Source organism: Platalea leucorodia (genome assembly GCF_965183815.1).
Source record: "Platalea leucorodia genome assembly, chromosome: 1".
NCBI lineage: Eukaryota > Metazoa > Chordata > Aves > Pelecaniformes > Threskiornithidae > Platalea > Platalea leucorodia.
The window spans coordinates 158,220,227-158,234,677 of record NC_138823.1 but is presented as its reverse complement, the minus strand read 5'-3'; the positions used below and the strand labels follow the sequence as shown (position 1 = coordinate 158,234,677).

General features: G+C 36.4%; 1 protein-coding gene across 1 annotated transcript in view; it reads right to left on the bottom strand.

Moving 5' to 3' along the window:
- Positions 1–14,451, bottom strand: part of PTPRN2 (protein tyrosine phosphatase receptor type N2) — a gene marked incomplete at both ends in the record, with an annotated part of 667,311 nt that overhangs the window by 419,433 nt on the left and 233,427 nt on the right. The window contains 2 exons of the mRNA XM_082310546.1: positions 2,032–2,194; positions 7,120–7,237. Coding sequence (XP_082166672.1) covers positions 2,032–2,194; positions 7,120–7,237 — 281 coding nt within the window. The remainder of the gene's footprint in view (positions 1–2,031; positions 2,195–7,119; positions 7,238–14,451) is intronic.

The window sequence follows — 14,451 nt, the reverse complement described above, 5'->3', positions numbered from 1 at the left end:
TACCCTTATTTTTAATCAGAAAAGGGCAAGAAAGTTAAAAAGATAAGATCTTGCTACAATTATTTCATGTAGAGTCATAGTTTATCCATATATGAAATACAAAAATAAGGTACTACGATTTTGTTAAAGCATGCAATTAAAGTGCATAAGATAGCCATTTTCAATTTCAAGTGGTATGACCATATGAAATGCAGCTCTTGCAGTTACTTTCCTTCCTACTCTTTTCAATTCATTAAATTTTACATTCTTCTGCTTCCTGGAGCAGCAAAAAATCCTGGTTTCTCTTTTCTTTAACAGTTATTCCATTAATGACCCAATGAGTCAAGGTACAAATAGTGTCCCTCTTGTTTCTTTTTAAGGAAGAGCAGTTGCATTTGATTTGCAGAGGATAGGGAAACGTCTCCAGGATCATTTAAAATTCATGATTGATTACTAATTTTTAAGATAATTTTCCTTTTTTTTTTTATTTTAAATGATAGGTAACACATCTGACTCAATGTCTGTTGTTTTAAAATGCTCCTTAGTAAATAGTAGTGTACAGTTTGCTCCTATACGTGCTTCATTTCCAGATTTTCTCCTCTTTATCCCACTCCCCCAGGCTTTAGAGTACCCATCTCCATGGCAACACTCAATAAGGTTGGTGGGTGGTGTTATCACAGCAGGCTTCCCCACAGAAGGTCTCAGCCATATGGATTATTTATGAACTTGCACGACAGCACCAGACCCACTGAAGTACTTCTTGAGCAAGTTTTCTTGTCTCTGAAAGCCAGTGATTCAAAGCAAGGCATCCTCACTACAGTCAGCACCCATGAGTAGAGAGTGGAGGAAAGGTACCACGAAGGTGGTCACTCATCCATCCCCAAAGCTGCCTTGCCACTGCCTGCAAATTTCTCTTACCCCAGATGAACACCAAGTGACAGACGCCATAAATCATTAGTGTTATACATACCAATCAGTGAAATTGGAAACGTGGGGCTTCTGACAAGAATAACAATATTTCAGTTATACCATGACTAAACAGTTGATACAACTGATACTGTTGTGGGGAGCTGCTGGTGCAGATACACTGCAGTGGCTTTGTGCCTCTGAGTTACTTCCTGGAAAAAACTAGCCGTTTGGCTTGGACACTATATTCGCCCGATTTTTCTTCTAAAACTTCAGTGTATTTTTTATCTAAGGTTGTTGCATTTATGCTGCATTCATGCAAATAGCACATACCAATTTTTTGAAAGGATCACTATAATAGCAGCCTATTTCTTAAAAATAATAGAGTACTTTGGATAAACACATTTTTTGAGCAAAAGACATAGGGCTATGAGGGCCTGTCATATGCAACCCCTTCATCCAATCATTTTTATAAATTTATCAAGGTCCATCTTAAAGCGAGACAGATTTTCTCTAGGAAAGAAAAAAAATGGTTTAGTTCTCAAATAGGCATTTGTGTGTTTTTTTGACATAGCCAATACTCAAGATTTAATGGTTAAGATTTATCTTCTTAGCTATACTTATATTTATAATGTATCTATACGAACCTTAATTGGTCACAATAGGCTTCCTTTATAATCAATAAGAAGTAGAAAACGTTGAGGTACAATACGTCAGATCCATTATCAAAATCTGCTCAAAGATTATATTAATTGTACTCTAAGCACCGTAAACACCAGCAAGAATTCACAGGGTGGTTCAGTCAGCTTTTTGGAGAGGAGCAGTTCAGATGCTGTAAGAAGGGTTTCAGATCAGCCAGTGAAGATGTTACCACCTTTATCCCACTCTTCCTCTTTCCTCACATACAATCCACCCCTAATTAAGGTAAAATGCTCCAGATTAGAAGACCTCTATTGTTTACAATGCTGAAGCTGGCTCAGTGCATTTGGAGAGAAATTGGTTAGTGCAGTTATGATAATCAATTGGGGGAGGCAGTAAGAAACAATATCTGGTCTTGAGACAGAAGGGAAAATTGAAAAATAAGGACAATTCAGAGAAGAAGGAAGACAAAATCACAGAATGTAGGAACCACATTAAAAATACTACCTTGACAGAAGCTTTGTCATTCGTCTTCCTTGGATATAGATTTGTAGCTGCAGACTGGGAGAGAATACCGAGATATTTAAGATATTGCTGAAGAGACTTGGCCAAGTTCACATCATTTTCCAGATCATAATTTCTTTCATTATCTGCATTCTGTCCCAAAGTCCTGCACAGCAAAAGCAAGGAAAAAAGAGTTACCAGCCTGTACAACGTACAAAGTGCCCAACTAAAAAGGCACTGCAAACCACTGAAGTTAGTTCCATACATAACAAAAAAGTCACTCAAAAGCTTAGCAACCACAAAAGTATAGAAAATTCAATGTTTCAGCAAAAGCAGTCAAAAAATCTTGCACTATTAACAATTTATTGCATGAATCAAAGTTAATGATCCAACAGTAAATCAAATAAAATGCCTACATCAAGGCAAAGTCATATTCGGAAGAAAAGAAAATGCTTGTAAAAAGAAAATATGCATGATTAAATTGCACCCCAAAGAAATATGAGATGGTTCTAAGATTTAAAAAAATTGCTGGATGATGATGAGATTCAACATCAATTTGGCCCTGCACCAATTTACAGAATACAGTGAGACTACTGGATGTGCAGAAATAACTGAGCAAGTCAGCTCCAGCAAAAGGCTTAAAAAGGGAATAATGAGATGGAAGAAGTATCTCTTCTGATCTTCTCATGTGCCTGGGATTCACAGAATAGCGGTGTTTCCTGACTGGTTTAGATGGATCTTGGTGACGTTTGCAAAGAAAAGCTAAAAATGTGATTAAACAACAGCAGTGTAGAGGTGTTTATATGGGATTCGGAGCACTGTGAGCAATGAATCTGAATTATTACCGGCTCTCCTCATCTATCTCAACAACATGTCAATGATGATGGTAATTTAAATGTCAACACCAGTAACTATTTCATTCCTTGTGCAAGAAAGCAGAGAGAGGGTTCCCAGTCTGCTTCCCTCCCTGTGAGTGACACATTGTTTTGAGGGAAATCACCTTTTTGGTGTCACCATTTCCTACCCACATGCCCACACACTTCTTCAGTGAAGAACAATTCCAGGTGGAAGAGCTTTCCAGCTCAGGGGGACGAGGCATCTTTTGACATTCAACATCTCCACACCACTGTAAGCAAAATGTTACTCTACTAGCCCCTGTCATGGTGCTTATGTAGGGACACAGCTTGAGAGAGTACCATTATGTCGTTTTCCAAATCTTGGGTATAATTACATTACTTTATGCACAAAGTAATAGACTTCCTTCCATGCTCACAGTTGTATCAAATGCATGTCCTGACTAATTTAATACCAATAAATGTAATTAATAATCTAATTTACTGTCGTGGCATTGCAAGCAATAGCACTCACAGGGTTGCTCACTTTGAAGTACCAGAAAACCCCTTCACCTCTCCCCAGTGTAAAACAACCAGCTACTCATCATGCACACAAACTCTAGGAAAACAAAGGTTTACCACACGGAGCACTATAGCAATCTCAATATAATTCACCATAAGTCTTGCTTCCTCCTCATGCTGCTCATATTTTTCTCTAATTCCAGAGCTCTAAATTCTGCCTTATGATGGAAGGTGGACATGCAGGTAACATTATCCACCTTCTTTTCAACTTAAAGCCAGACTAAAACTGTTCTGCAGTTTTAGAAAGAGCTGGGCAGTATGCTTTGTGCTTCAACAGAGATGAACTAATCCGAAGAGGCTCTCATCATAGAAGGTATCACAGTTTCAAACACTCATCTTTCATTCATCAATTAATTCCAACACCTATCTTCTCTTTTCTTCGCTAGCTTTGAAAAGAAAGGGAAAATGGCAATACCAGACCAAACTCTGCCCCGAGAATTTCCACTGGAGCTAATGGGACAGTATTTAGGTTAGCTTTTCAAGATATTATTTACAGTATATAATCACTCACACTGGTGGTAGAAGCAAAATCTGGGGTCTAAGGATTTCTCATTTTTCTTATGGAGACAGCAATTGCACTCAAATTGTCTTTAAATTCCACATTAGAAGTAATATTTTATGCTATAAGCTTTTAAACAATTAAAATGTAAATGTCTAACAAAGCATTACATTTCATTTGATGACAACTTTAATAAAATCCTATGAATACATCTGAAAGATATTTAAAAATTTTTGTAGTTCACCAGTGTTTCACTGTTTTTCACCTTGTTAACACAGAAAGTAAAATGCATTAAATGAGCTATTATTGCAACTGAATGAAAATATTTCTTTTAAATTTGACAAAGTGATATTGGAAAATGGATGAAAGACAGATATATAGAAACACCTGGTGAGTAGGAGAAATGACTGTCAGCTGAGTTCTTGTTGTGCACTTATTTGGAAGTATTTTCAGTTTTAATTTGTTCTGAAACAGGACTTCGCATACAATGAACTTTAGGGTATAAAGACAATAACATATATAATTATTTATCCACAGAAACAATTGTTTATTTCCTACAAAACCCAGTGCCCTAGAAGCTTTTGTGTGGAAATATCTAAATCATTGTACCTCAGATATTTCTAGAATGTTCTCAATTAACAGATACCACACTTTTTAGAATAAAGTTTCTCCCTTATAAATGCTGTGAGAATCTTATTACTGACTTAACGATGGTTTTATTATAGAAATAATGCTATACCCCATTTCATACATTGAAGTTTGCTGGAAGCATTTGTGGTTTTGCCTAATTGCACCAACGAACACAACTGACATTTATTCCCTGTGTGCAGAATGGACTTTTTTCCTTTATCTTGGATCCTCTTTCAAGAGTGGGGTTTTTTTGAAATTTAATAAGGGCCCAGGAAATACCACGTACACTCCAGTTAGCCACCAAAGAAAGAACTTTCATCTTGAAATCAAGCTCTCAGTTTCAGCAATTTTTTTAAGATGAAATCCATGTCTTCTGTTCCATCAGATTTCATACGCACTAATTTAGCCTAAGTCAATTTACCTTTCAAGTGTCTGAGTCTATTTTCTTGCTCTCACTAGCGCTGTGGGGATTAATGACTCATTAGTATGACTTCATATTGTCTTATTACACACGTTACTCTTAATAAAAGTTCTTCCTGCCATAATGTTTCTTTGATAATTAGATACCTACACTAAGTTGCTTTTTAAATTATTTATTATCTGATAAGATTTTAGCAAGCGCGTTGAGCACACTGAGCATACAGCAAACTTGATCAGAATCTACAAGACACCAGAGAAAAAGTTCCTACTGTTCTGTGACCTATAGAATATATTGCAAATGGACAACCAGAAAAATCAATTAATGCTTTAAACTGTTGGCACATAAGATAATGCTTTCAGAAGCACAGCTTGGTAACTTCAGAAAATCTATCCACAATAGGAACTGCTATAAGTGGAACACATTTGAAATTCTGATGTTCCTAAAGTGTCAATACGTAAAATGCGTTATTTTTTTAACATATAGTTCTAGTTAAAAATGCAGAACAGCTCAAACCTGATCACAACAGGAACTCCTAAAAGTAATCATCTGTTCTCAGTCTAAAAACTAAATTATTTCTCATATCTTCTTATATGATTTATTTTTATATAACTATGAATCTGGAACACTGCAGAATACAGTCTTGATCTTGTGGAAATCTGGCCTATTTTAACTTACTCTCATGAATAAAAGTTTTAGATGCACTCATTCTAAAAAAAAAAAATCCCCCAGAAGATATTAAAAATCCTTTCTGATACCATGTACAGAGAGTAATCCATACAGTAATAGCATTTTGTGTATCTAGACAGAGAAAACATGTTTATGGATTCAACCACATGTTGTTATCACCTTTATGATAATTTATAGATCAGTATCTTTAGAAGTCAAGTTGCTACCTTACTGCACTCCTGAAATTCATGGTGCTGTGATTTTAAGGAATGATTTTGAATCAGCAAATATGTGAAATACAGGGTCAAATTCTATGAATTAAATCAAATCAAACTGAAACAAACACAGCTGAAGCCTCTGGGCAGTATCAATTACACAGCATTTTTATTTCCATAAAAAAGCAATCTAGAAAAGTAATGGTTCTGCAGTGTATGTAAACCACATACTGTGGTATATGAAGATCTAAAGTCCAACATCCAATATCTTGCCCATCAAGGCTAGAAGCATAAGCTTTGTCCCACTATGAAGAAAGTTTTCTAACAAAAAGCATTTTCTTTCAATTTCACTAATTTTGAGATTGCATTTCTTAAAATCATGTAGGAGAAAGCAAAATTTACCATTTTTAACGTTCCTAAAATTTCATGCATTTTAAAATTTCCTTCTGGCGTTTGTGTGGTTGCATTGCACTTAAAAGCCTGTAGGACAGAATAGACCAGGTAAAAGAGTATATTTATATGTGTATCTGTATGTGAAGATGATATAATTGCAGGTCCTACCTCCGTATCACTCTACAGAATTATAGATGCTGTGTCTCTTGCCACCAATAACTGCTAAATCACTCCTCAATATCTTTCAAGCCATGGGGAAAATGGCTTCTATAATGCAAAGGATAGAAATGTTCCAACATTTTTTTCCTGTCATGGGAACTTCCATGAATCTCTCCTTCCTGGACAAAGAATCTGTGGACTTCAAATCAATTACAGCTATGTTTTGGAAAAATATGAGTTTGAAAATAAAATTAGTTGCTCAGAATATCATTCAATACTTCTTTTTGTTTCTTTTTGTTGGCTTATTCCAGAATAAAATGTCTCCTGTGGATGAGCTACTGTGTAAGTCTGCCTTTTTAAGCCAGTCATAAGTAAAGCTGGCTGAACTGACACTAGACGCCGCATAAACTGGATGAAAGACCTGATGTTTTGAATTCTGACACCTAAGTTAACAACACAGGGCATATTTCTTTAATTTGATGATAATCAGATGAACGGGGTTTATGGTTTTCATTCATTCTGTCTGCTGTGTTCCTACTGGTGTTTTCAGTGCTGTTGTATGACTGGTTTCCCTTTATTGTATAGATCGTGATTTTGGTGATGTGCTTAATCCAGCTTCAGTGCCAATCTATTTCTCATCATTTGCAAACCCTCCCAAAAACCTACGAGGCAAAAACACCACTGAAGACTTACCTGCCTGTGTCAGGTCCTTCAGATGCAAATATATCAGGGCGTCTGTTGTGGATTTTGTGAATGGTTGAGAGCTCCTGACCAATAACATGCTGTGTATAATCATCTCGCCAGGTAAAACCTGATAAATAATGAAACAAACAAACAAAGTAGTAAACCCACTATTTAATAGCTTGAAAGTTTGGCAAAAATGTGTCCTATATAAACAATATTAAAAAAAGAAAAAAGAAGCTTTGTTCAATTGGAACCCAAGAGTCAACTACAGATTCTTGTCTTCTGTATGAAATTTTGTTAATCAAAGTTTCCTTACAATGGAAGGAAGACAGTAGATGATGTGAGGAGATTTTGAAAGACTTTACTCTTAGCAGAATTATAGCTAGTTACAAACCAGCTTTCACAGATTAAAAAGGGTTACTTTGGACAGCTATGGAAAAGAGTTATCTCACTAGCTGGTATTGATTGAAAGGTTGCTTCACTTCTTCCCCATTCAGAGCACACTGTCCCTTCTCTGTTTTCTCTGTGAAACTACGCTTTTAACATTAAGGAGCTAGTACTGCAGTGGAAATAAGTATTTTGAGTTTTAGTATAACACATATGGAGGTCAATTTGTATTATCTTTATACTTAAATGTTGTGACAAAGAACTTTACAACAAGGGGGAAGTGCAACTATGAAGGCAAATTCCAGTGATTACTCATTAATTACATGCACTGCCAATCTCATGGTAATTATACTTGAAATAACGATATAACTCCAAACATAATTGTTACCCGATTTGTAGATTTTAGATGTTACGCTAACACTTTAGTTCATAGAACTTGCCCATGCAATTATCTGTAATTATCTAATAACTAAATATCACATAATTGAAGAGAATTTCGGCTTTTACACCATGTGCAGTAAAACACCACAAAACCCTCAAATGAATATTGATAAACGTTCCAGATATGGTTATCCCTCTAATATCTTCCTGTAAGAAACCACCTAAAGAAAAATCTTCTCTAGCACCAGATGGAAGAGGACTCATATGGTTGTTAGAATCAGCCTTGGAAGGGGGATTTCTGGTTCAGTCCTTATCTCATACACACATTATAAACTTCATCACCATTTGCAGTCAACATGAGATTTGTTGGTATAGGCAGTCTCTTAGGATGCAGCTAAAACATCATCAGTCTCAGCAGAACCCAGAACTTGGCCACCTCACTCCTTGGATGAGTGCTTCATCCAGCGGGCTACTAAAAAAAGGGTTGTATTCTTCAGATTTTTCCACCGTATTGAGGTGGAGTTCATTGACTGTTTACTTAAGCCCAAAATTAAAAAAGAAGTCTAAACAGGAGATTTGCCCATTCTGCCAAAGCAGACAGTTCTGAGCATGCAGAAGTAAAAATTACCTTAATATTTATCAAATTTTCAGCCTGAGGAGGAGATACTTAAAGAAGTTGGGTATAAGATGAGAAAGGCCTAGGAAGTATTCAGACTGTGCTGTTGTCTGGGATTTAGACAAGTGTTAGCAAATAAAGTCCCCATTTGGGCAAGATTTATGGTGGCCTGCATTCTAAACTTCATTCTTTTTCATTAAGGAAAATAATAATAATAAACAATCTAGAACCAATGTAAGTATGCATGAAGGCTTTAACAAACAAAAAAGCCTCTGTCACTCCGCTTTTGCTCCTTCTTTCTCCTTTTCTTAAATAAAAATGTTACTCAAGTTTATTGAGGAAACACTTCACCTGAAATCATGTTAGATGTTAATGGCTACAGTAAATGACTCCAGACCCTTGGGAGGGGGAAGAATCTCTATCTAATCTGTTTTTGGTTCTGATTCATCCTTTTCAAATGCAAATCTCACCTTTTCAAATGTGCTGTGTAAGTAGATGGATTCAAATAATGTCACAAATCTCAATCTAAGGCTGCTCAAAGCATGTTCTTATGTGAATACACAAAAATGAGTCACCATGCACCTATGATTATTTTGGTGTAGTGTTATTAAAATTATTTTTACATGAAAGTTTATATATATATATATGTATGTTCAAGTTTACTTCTCTGTTGCCTAGCACTATCCATTTCTGTTTGCTTCATAAATTCATGCAGCAGAAAAAAATAAGATAACATTTAGAAGTTTAGAAGAATGTGCAACAAAAAAAGTTTAGCTAAAACACATATATATTAAAATCATTAGCATAGCCATAAAACTACTAATTTATGAACTATGTGTTCAAAATCACTACAGTTTCACTTTGTAACTCTAAGTCAATACTAGCCCTATTAAAGGCTAAAGAATACGCAATAAATAACATAAACTTTGAAGAAAAATTCACAGAATTACGCTAAAGTGTTTTGGTCAAATTAAAGCAAGACGAGTTCATCTGCAGTACCTGCATACAGACAGGAAATTAATCTCTCTCAACCCTGAGCAACATATATGGCTGCAGACAGAGGGGTCAGTAGTTAGTTATGGTTTGATGCCTCCACAAAACAATGCTTTCGGTAAAAGAGCATAAGAAACCACTGCAATCCCAGTTCTTGCTGGTCATGATAACGGTGTATCTTTTGTTAACTTCAGTATATTTCCTTTCTCCTGCAGCACTATTTTAACACCTTCTCCTTATACATTTCAAACCAGTACAAGTATACCATCCTAAATACTGTAAAAGAACACAACTGTGGTATTAAAGGAGAGTAAATAGATGAAAGAAAAAGAGAGTACTTGTTACAGAGCTTAAGAAACTAGAGTTAAGGGAATATACCCTCTCAACTCTATCTCCTAGCACTTCTAACTTACATAAGAGTTAGAACAAGACATGGATGAAAAATGCAAATTTTAACTAATTCAAAAGTCCCCTCGCCAATAAGTTAATATTGCTGTTTCTTATGCAACTATCTCAGGAACTGCAACGTGTCTAAAGCTAACCTTATGCCAATCATTTTCCAGCATTGTTTCAGTTTCAAAAAAAAATCTCTCCCACACACTGAGTTTGATAAAACAGCACATTCAAGAACGATAAAGCCACGCTGACAGTGGCAATCAAAATTAAGGTTGAGAAGGCGCATATGACACGGTATGGTGATTTCCTGTTCCCTTTGTCTCTGCCGTCACACCTAGCGCCAGCTCCTGCCTCACCACCCAATTATTACAATTTATCTCCACTGGCTGAGCAGGATCACAGCAGTACTCTTGTACACGCATTACTTCCATGTCACTAATGGGGAATGGTATGGGGGGACACCCAACCCCTGATTAACCATCCCCCCTGCTGCAGGTCTGCCCTGGACCTGCGTCTCCCAGCCGTGAATTCCCACAGATGGACAATGTCAAGAGAGAAGGAATCTGGCAGACACTGGAGTGACGCAAATACGATGACAACAGCAGCAGCAGCTATAAAATCTCTCTCAGCTGAAGAGCACTGATGGTAGTGAGCCCCCATGAAAAAAGCCATTGGTACAAATTTTTCCCACAAAAGTAGCACTTTTCATTGGTGTCAGAGTCTATGGTTTAATTTTTTTTTTTTAATTAAACTCTATAACCTAAATGTCTGTGAAAAGGTAATGTTAGTATAGAGACAGTAAAGACAAGACATTAATACCTTTAGTAAACCCAACCTGCACATCAAAAACAGTGCAGTTCCTCCAGATACGATGCGGTCTTTCCTTATTATCATCAGGTATCTTCCTGGATCTTTTCTTTCCACAGCACAATTAATTATTTTTACTACCCACAACTACAAAAATAATAATGAAAGTATTATTGTCTAGGTCTCCAATATGTTCAAGACTTAGCAATAACTATGTCAACAGAGAGTATATGTCTAAGAATTATTTGATTAATTGAAATCAAATCAAAAGCAAGCAGTGTAAATAGCGAAGAAAACAGTTTTCACAGATTCACACTGAGAAGATATTAGCTTCTGTCTCCAAAAGTAAAGTCAAAGTTGTTTTCACATTTATCATACAATTTCACTTTTACCTGCTTAATTGGCTCTGCTGCTATAACAATTACACAGAATTATTGAAAAATAATAAAAATTCAAATATGTATTTTCTTCTCTCAGCTGTTCAATTTTTCTAAATAATGGCATTCTTCCCTGTGGTTTTGATTCTGTTTTTCATCTTAGAGAAACTTGATTCCTCTCCAAATATACCTGATCACATCTTTAATGCATGTAAATTATATTATCAACTGTTGAAAACGTTCATCTGCTACTTCTCCATCTCAACTTACTCTAGTTCAGAATTATTCATACAAATAATCTTCACCCCCTCTGAAGGCCTAGGCAAGAAAAACATCTTTTTAACTTTGCAAAAGCATTCTGGTGTAAATCAGTAGAGCCAGATTTAAGTCCTTTAAAGAAACAACAGTTCTCACCACCCGAAGGTTTGGCTGTGCAAATCTTCCTGCTCATACTCCCAACCCTTTTCCCCACGAGCCTGGCTGAGGCTGCTCAGGGCTCTGCAGGCAAGTCCAGCAAAACTTGTGTCTAACAGGATAATGCTGTGAGACTCTTCCAGCTCTTGTGCCAATCAAGATCCAAAATGATTTAGTTCTGCATCAATATGTTGGCAACAAAACTATTTTTATGTACCAAGTCCATTGAAAGCAACAAGGTTATTATATATTGGCAGAAATCTATATATTAAAACTTGATCCTTCTTTGTCAGGAAAATCCCCATACAAAGGCCAAAAAAACTCAGAAGTATTCAGACTTGAAGCCAGAACATGTTACTATTTTTGAGTGTTGACATTATTTTTTCCCCAGTTTTTGGTAATGTTATCCATTTTGTCCTACACAGTGTATGATAAAATAGGTTTTTCTCTGAGCTACCTTCAACTGCTACTTCATTTCAGCCGGGAAACTCTCACTTGTAGAGCTCAGAGACTTTCATCCCCCATGCCATGTGTTGCAAATTGTTAATGCCTACTTTAGCTGTCAGAATGTCTGCAGAATTGGGAATGATTGGCTTTCTTCCCTATTTTCACAACAGACAGGTCAATGTATAGACGTGTCTTTCTGCAGGCTGCCTTTCCACACTCTCTAGAGGAGCTGCACTTGTTCTCATCCCAGACCTCCATTTTCAGAGCTCAAGGACATACCCAATAATGTTCACATATTTCACTACTGGGTATGTCAAAATTGCAGCTTTAATGCTGCAAAATTAATTCTTTCAATTGCTATATTCTCTACCTAAGAATGTAGCCAAAAGATAAAATCCTGATGTTTCCTGTTACAATAAAAGAAAACCAGAACTTCTTTCAAAAGCAGTTCTGCAATACAACTTGCAGTTGCAGGTTAACGGCAAAAATAGTAATAGAGAAGTTAAAGCCACCTCTTAAACCACAATCTTTTAATTCCCCTGTATCTTTGGCTTGGAATATGCATTTGTTCTGAAAATTGTGACTAAAGATGGTTTCTACAAAATCAGAAGAAAATCTGCCAAGACGGTTTTGCACTACACTTCCATGAAAACTTGCTCTAATTAAGTTTGTTTGCTCTGGTCAAACATTGTATTGTCTTCTAGATGAAAAGAAAATCTGGTACAGACTGTATTTGAAGAAATAACTGGGAGTTACAAGCAGTCATCACCATTCTTGTTTAATCCATTTCAGCAGGAACTGTGGTCATCCTCTCCTGGAAGTCCTCGGGAGCTTTTGTTGTTTCCTTCCTTTTTCCACTGCATTCCCCGGCAGCAGTGCCGAGTACCAGACTTGCATCAGTGAGCTTGTTGCCCTCTTTTGGAGCTTCTAGTGAGATCTTCTCTACAATATGCAAGAATTTCAGTCGCTGCATGCAGCAGCAATTCACTCACAGGCAAAGAGCTTCCATTTGAATGAACAGATGAAAGGGCTGCCTAAGGATTACCGTTTCAAATTTTCATATATTGTTTTATTATACATAAAAGTGATAATCTCCATAGAATTAAATTACCAGCATGATCTTCTTACAGCCCTGATTTTAATTTACTCTAAGTAACTGTCCCAGAAGGTAGAGGGAAGGCTTTTCTCTTCAGTTTTTTGGAATTTCTATTATTTGAAAAAGCCAAATGAGTGCTTCATTTGCCAAGGAGATTATAAAATACTCTCACAGGACTCAGTATGCAATGTTTCCTTACCTTTATTTCAGCTCTTGTAGGCAGCTACAAATAATTGGTTTATACAAGAGGAAGTTTCTAAGCGTTACATAAGATTTTTTCTGCCACTGGAGCTGATAGTAATAAAGGAATAATATGATAATGCAAAATATATCATCTAACTTCCAACTAGAATAAGCTGCTTTCCAAAGACTAGAACAGAATAGATACAGGAAAAAGACTTCCCAAATCCTTGAGATAAATCCCATGCTATTCACCGTGTCATATAATCTTTTTCACAAACTGATGACCCGCAATCTGAAAGCAGATGGTTCTGTTCACAGAAATGTTTTTTAGGAAGGAAGATATGCAAAAGGGGGCTTCTTGCATGGTTACAACTTTATATTACTGTTCAACCTTAATTTAATTCACGGTCAGTCACATCTTTAACTTGAATGGCTCTCTGCAGTGTCTAAGCTGTGACATACTTATCAAAAAGCAATCAAATCTAATATATGGTGAGTAAAGGTGCACCTTCTATTCCTCCATTTCCTTCTGACCCTGGACTATGCACAGACATTTCCTCAAAGCTGTCAGCCCAAGGATTTTTCATGAACATGAGGAAATCTTCACATGCACCCAAAATAGTGATACTAAAATAAAGATGAGACTGCTTTGCTTGTTTCACCGAGCTTTGAACCCACCTGTGTTAGCTGACCATCACATCAAAGTGCATGTGGCGATTCCAGATTTAACCCCAAAAGCCTGACATTAGTTTGACACTGCAAAACAGCTCTCTCTACTACATTAATCCTCTCCAATCTCCTTTTAGGATAAGAAGTGGCGATCTGTTGTTTTCTGTCAAAATATCTTTCATTTTTCTGTTCCCTTCCCCTTCTTTCCTATTTTATTATTTCTTTCCAAGATGTCTTACACCACTCTAAACTTTCATTCACTCATCTCATAATGCAGGATCTCTTTAGTATGCAGAAAGTAGTTGCAATGCTAGACTGTACAATGCTAAGAATGGAGATATTGTCCAAATAGTAGTTAACAATGCATATAAAATCAGCAGGTCTTCCTTCTCATTTCATTTCATCCATTTCATTTCATGCTAACAGTAGGATGACAGCCTTATTGTCATGAAAAATATAGTTCCTGGGAAAGGACTTTTGAAGTACCTTCAGTCTGAGAATTAAAACATCACCCGTAACAACACAGAATCGGTCAGAAATGTCCTGGCACTTGAATAAGTATAGAAAATTAAGTG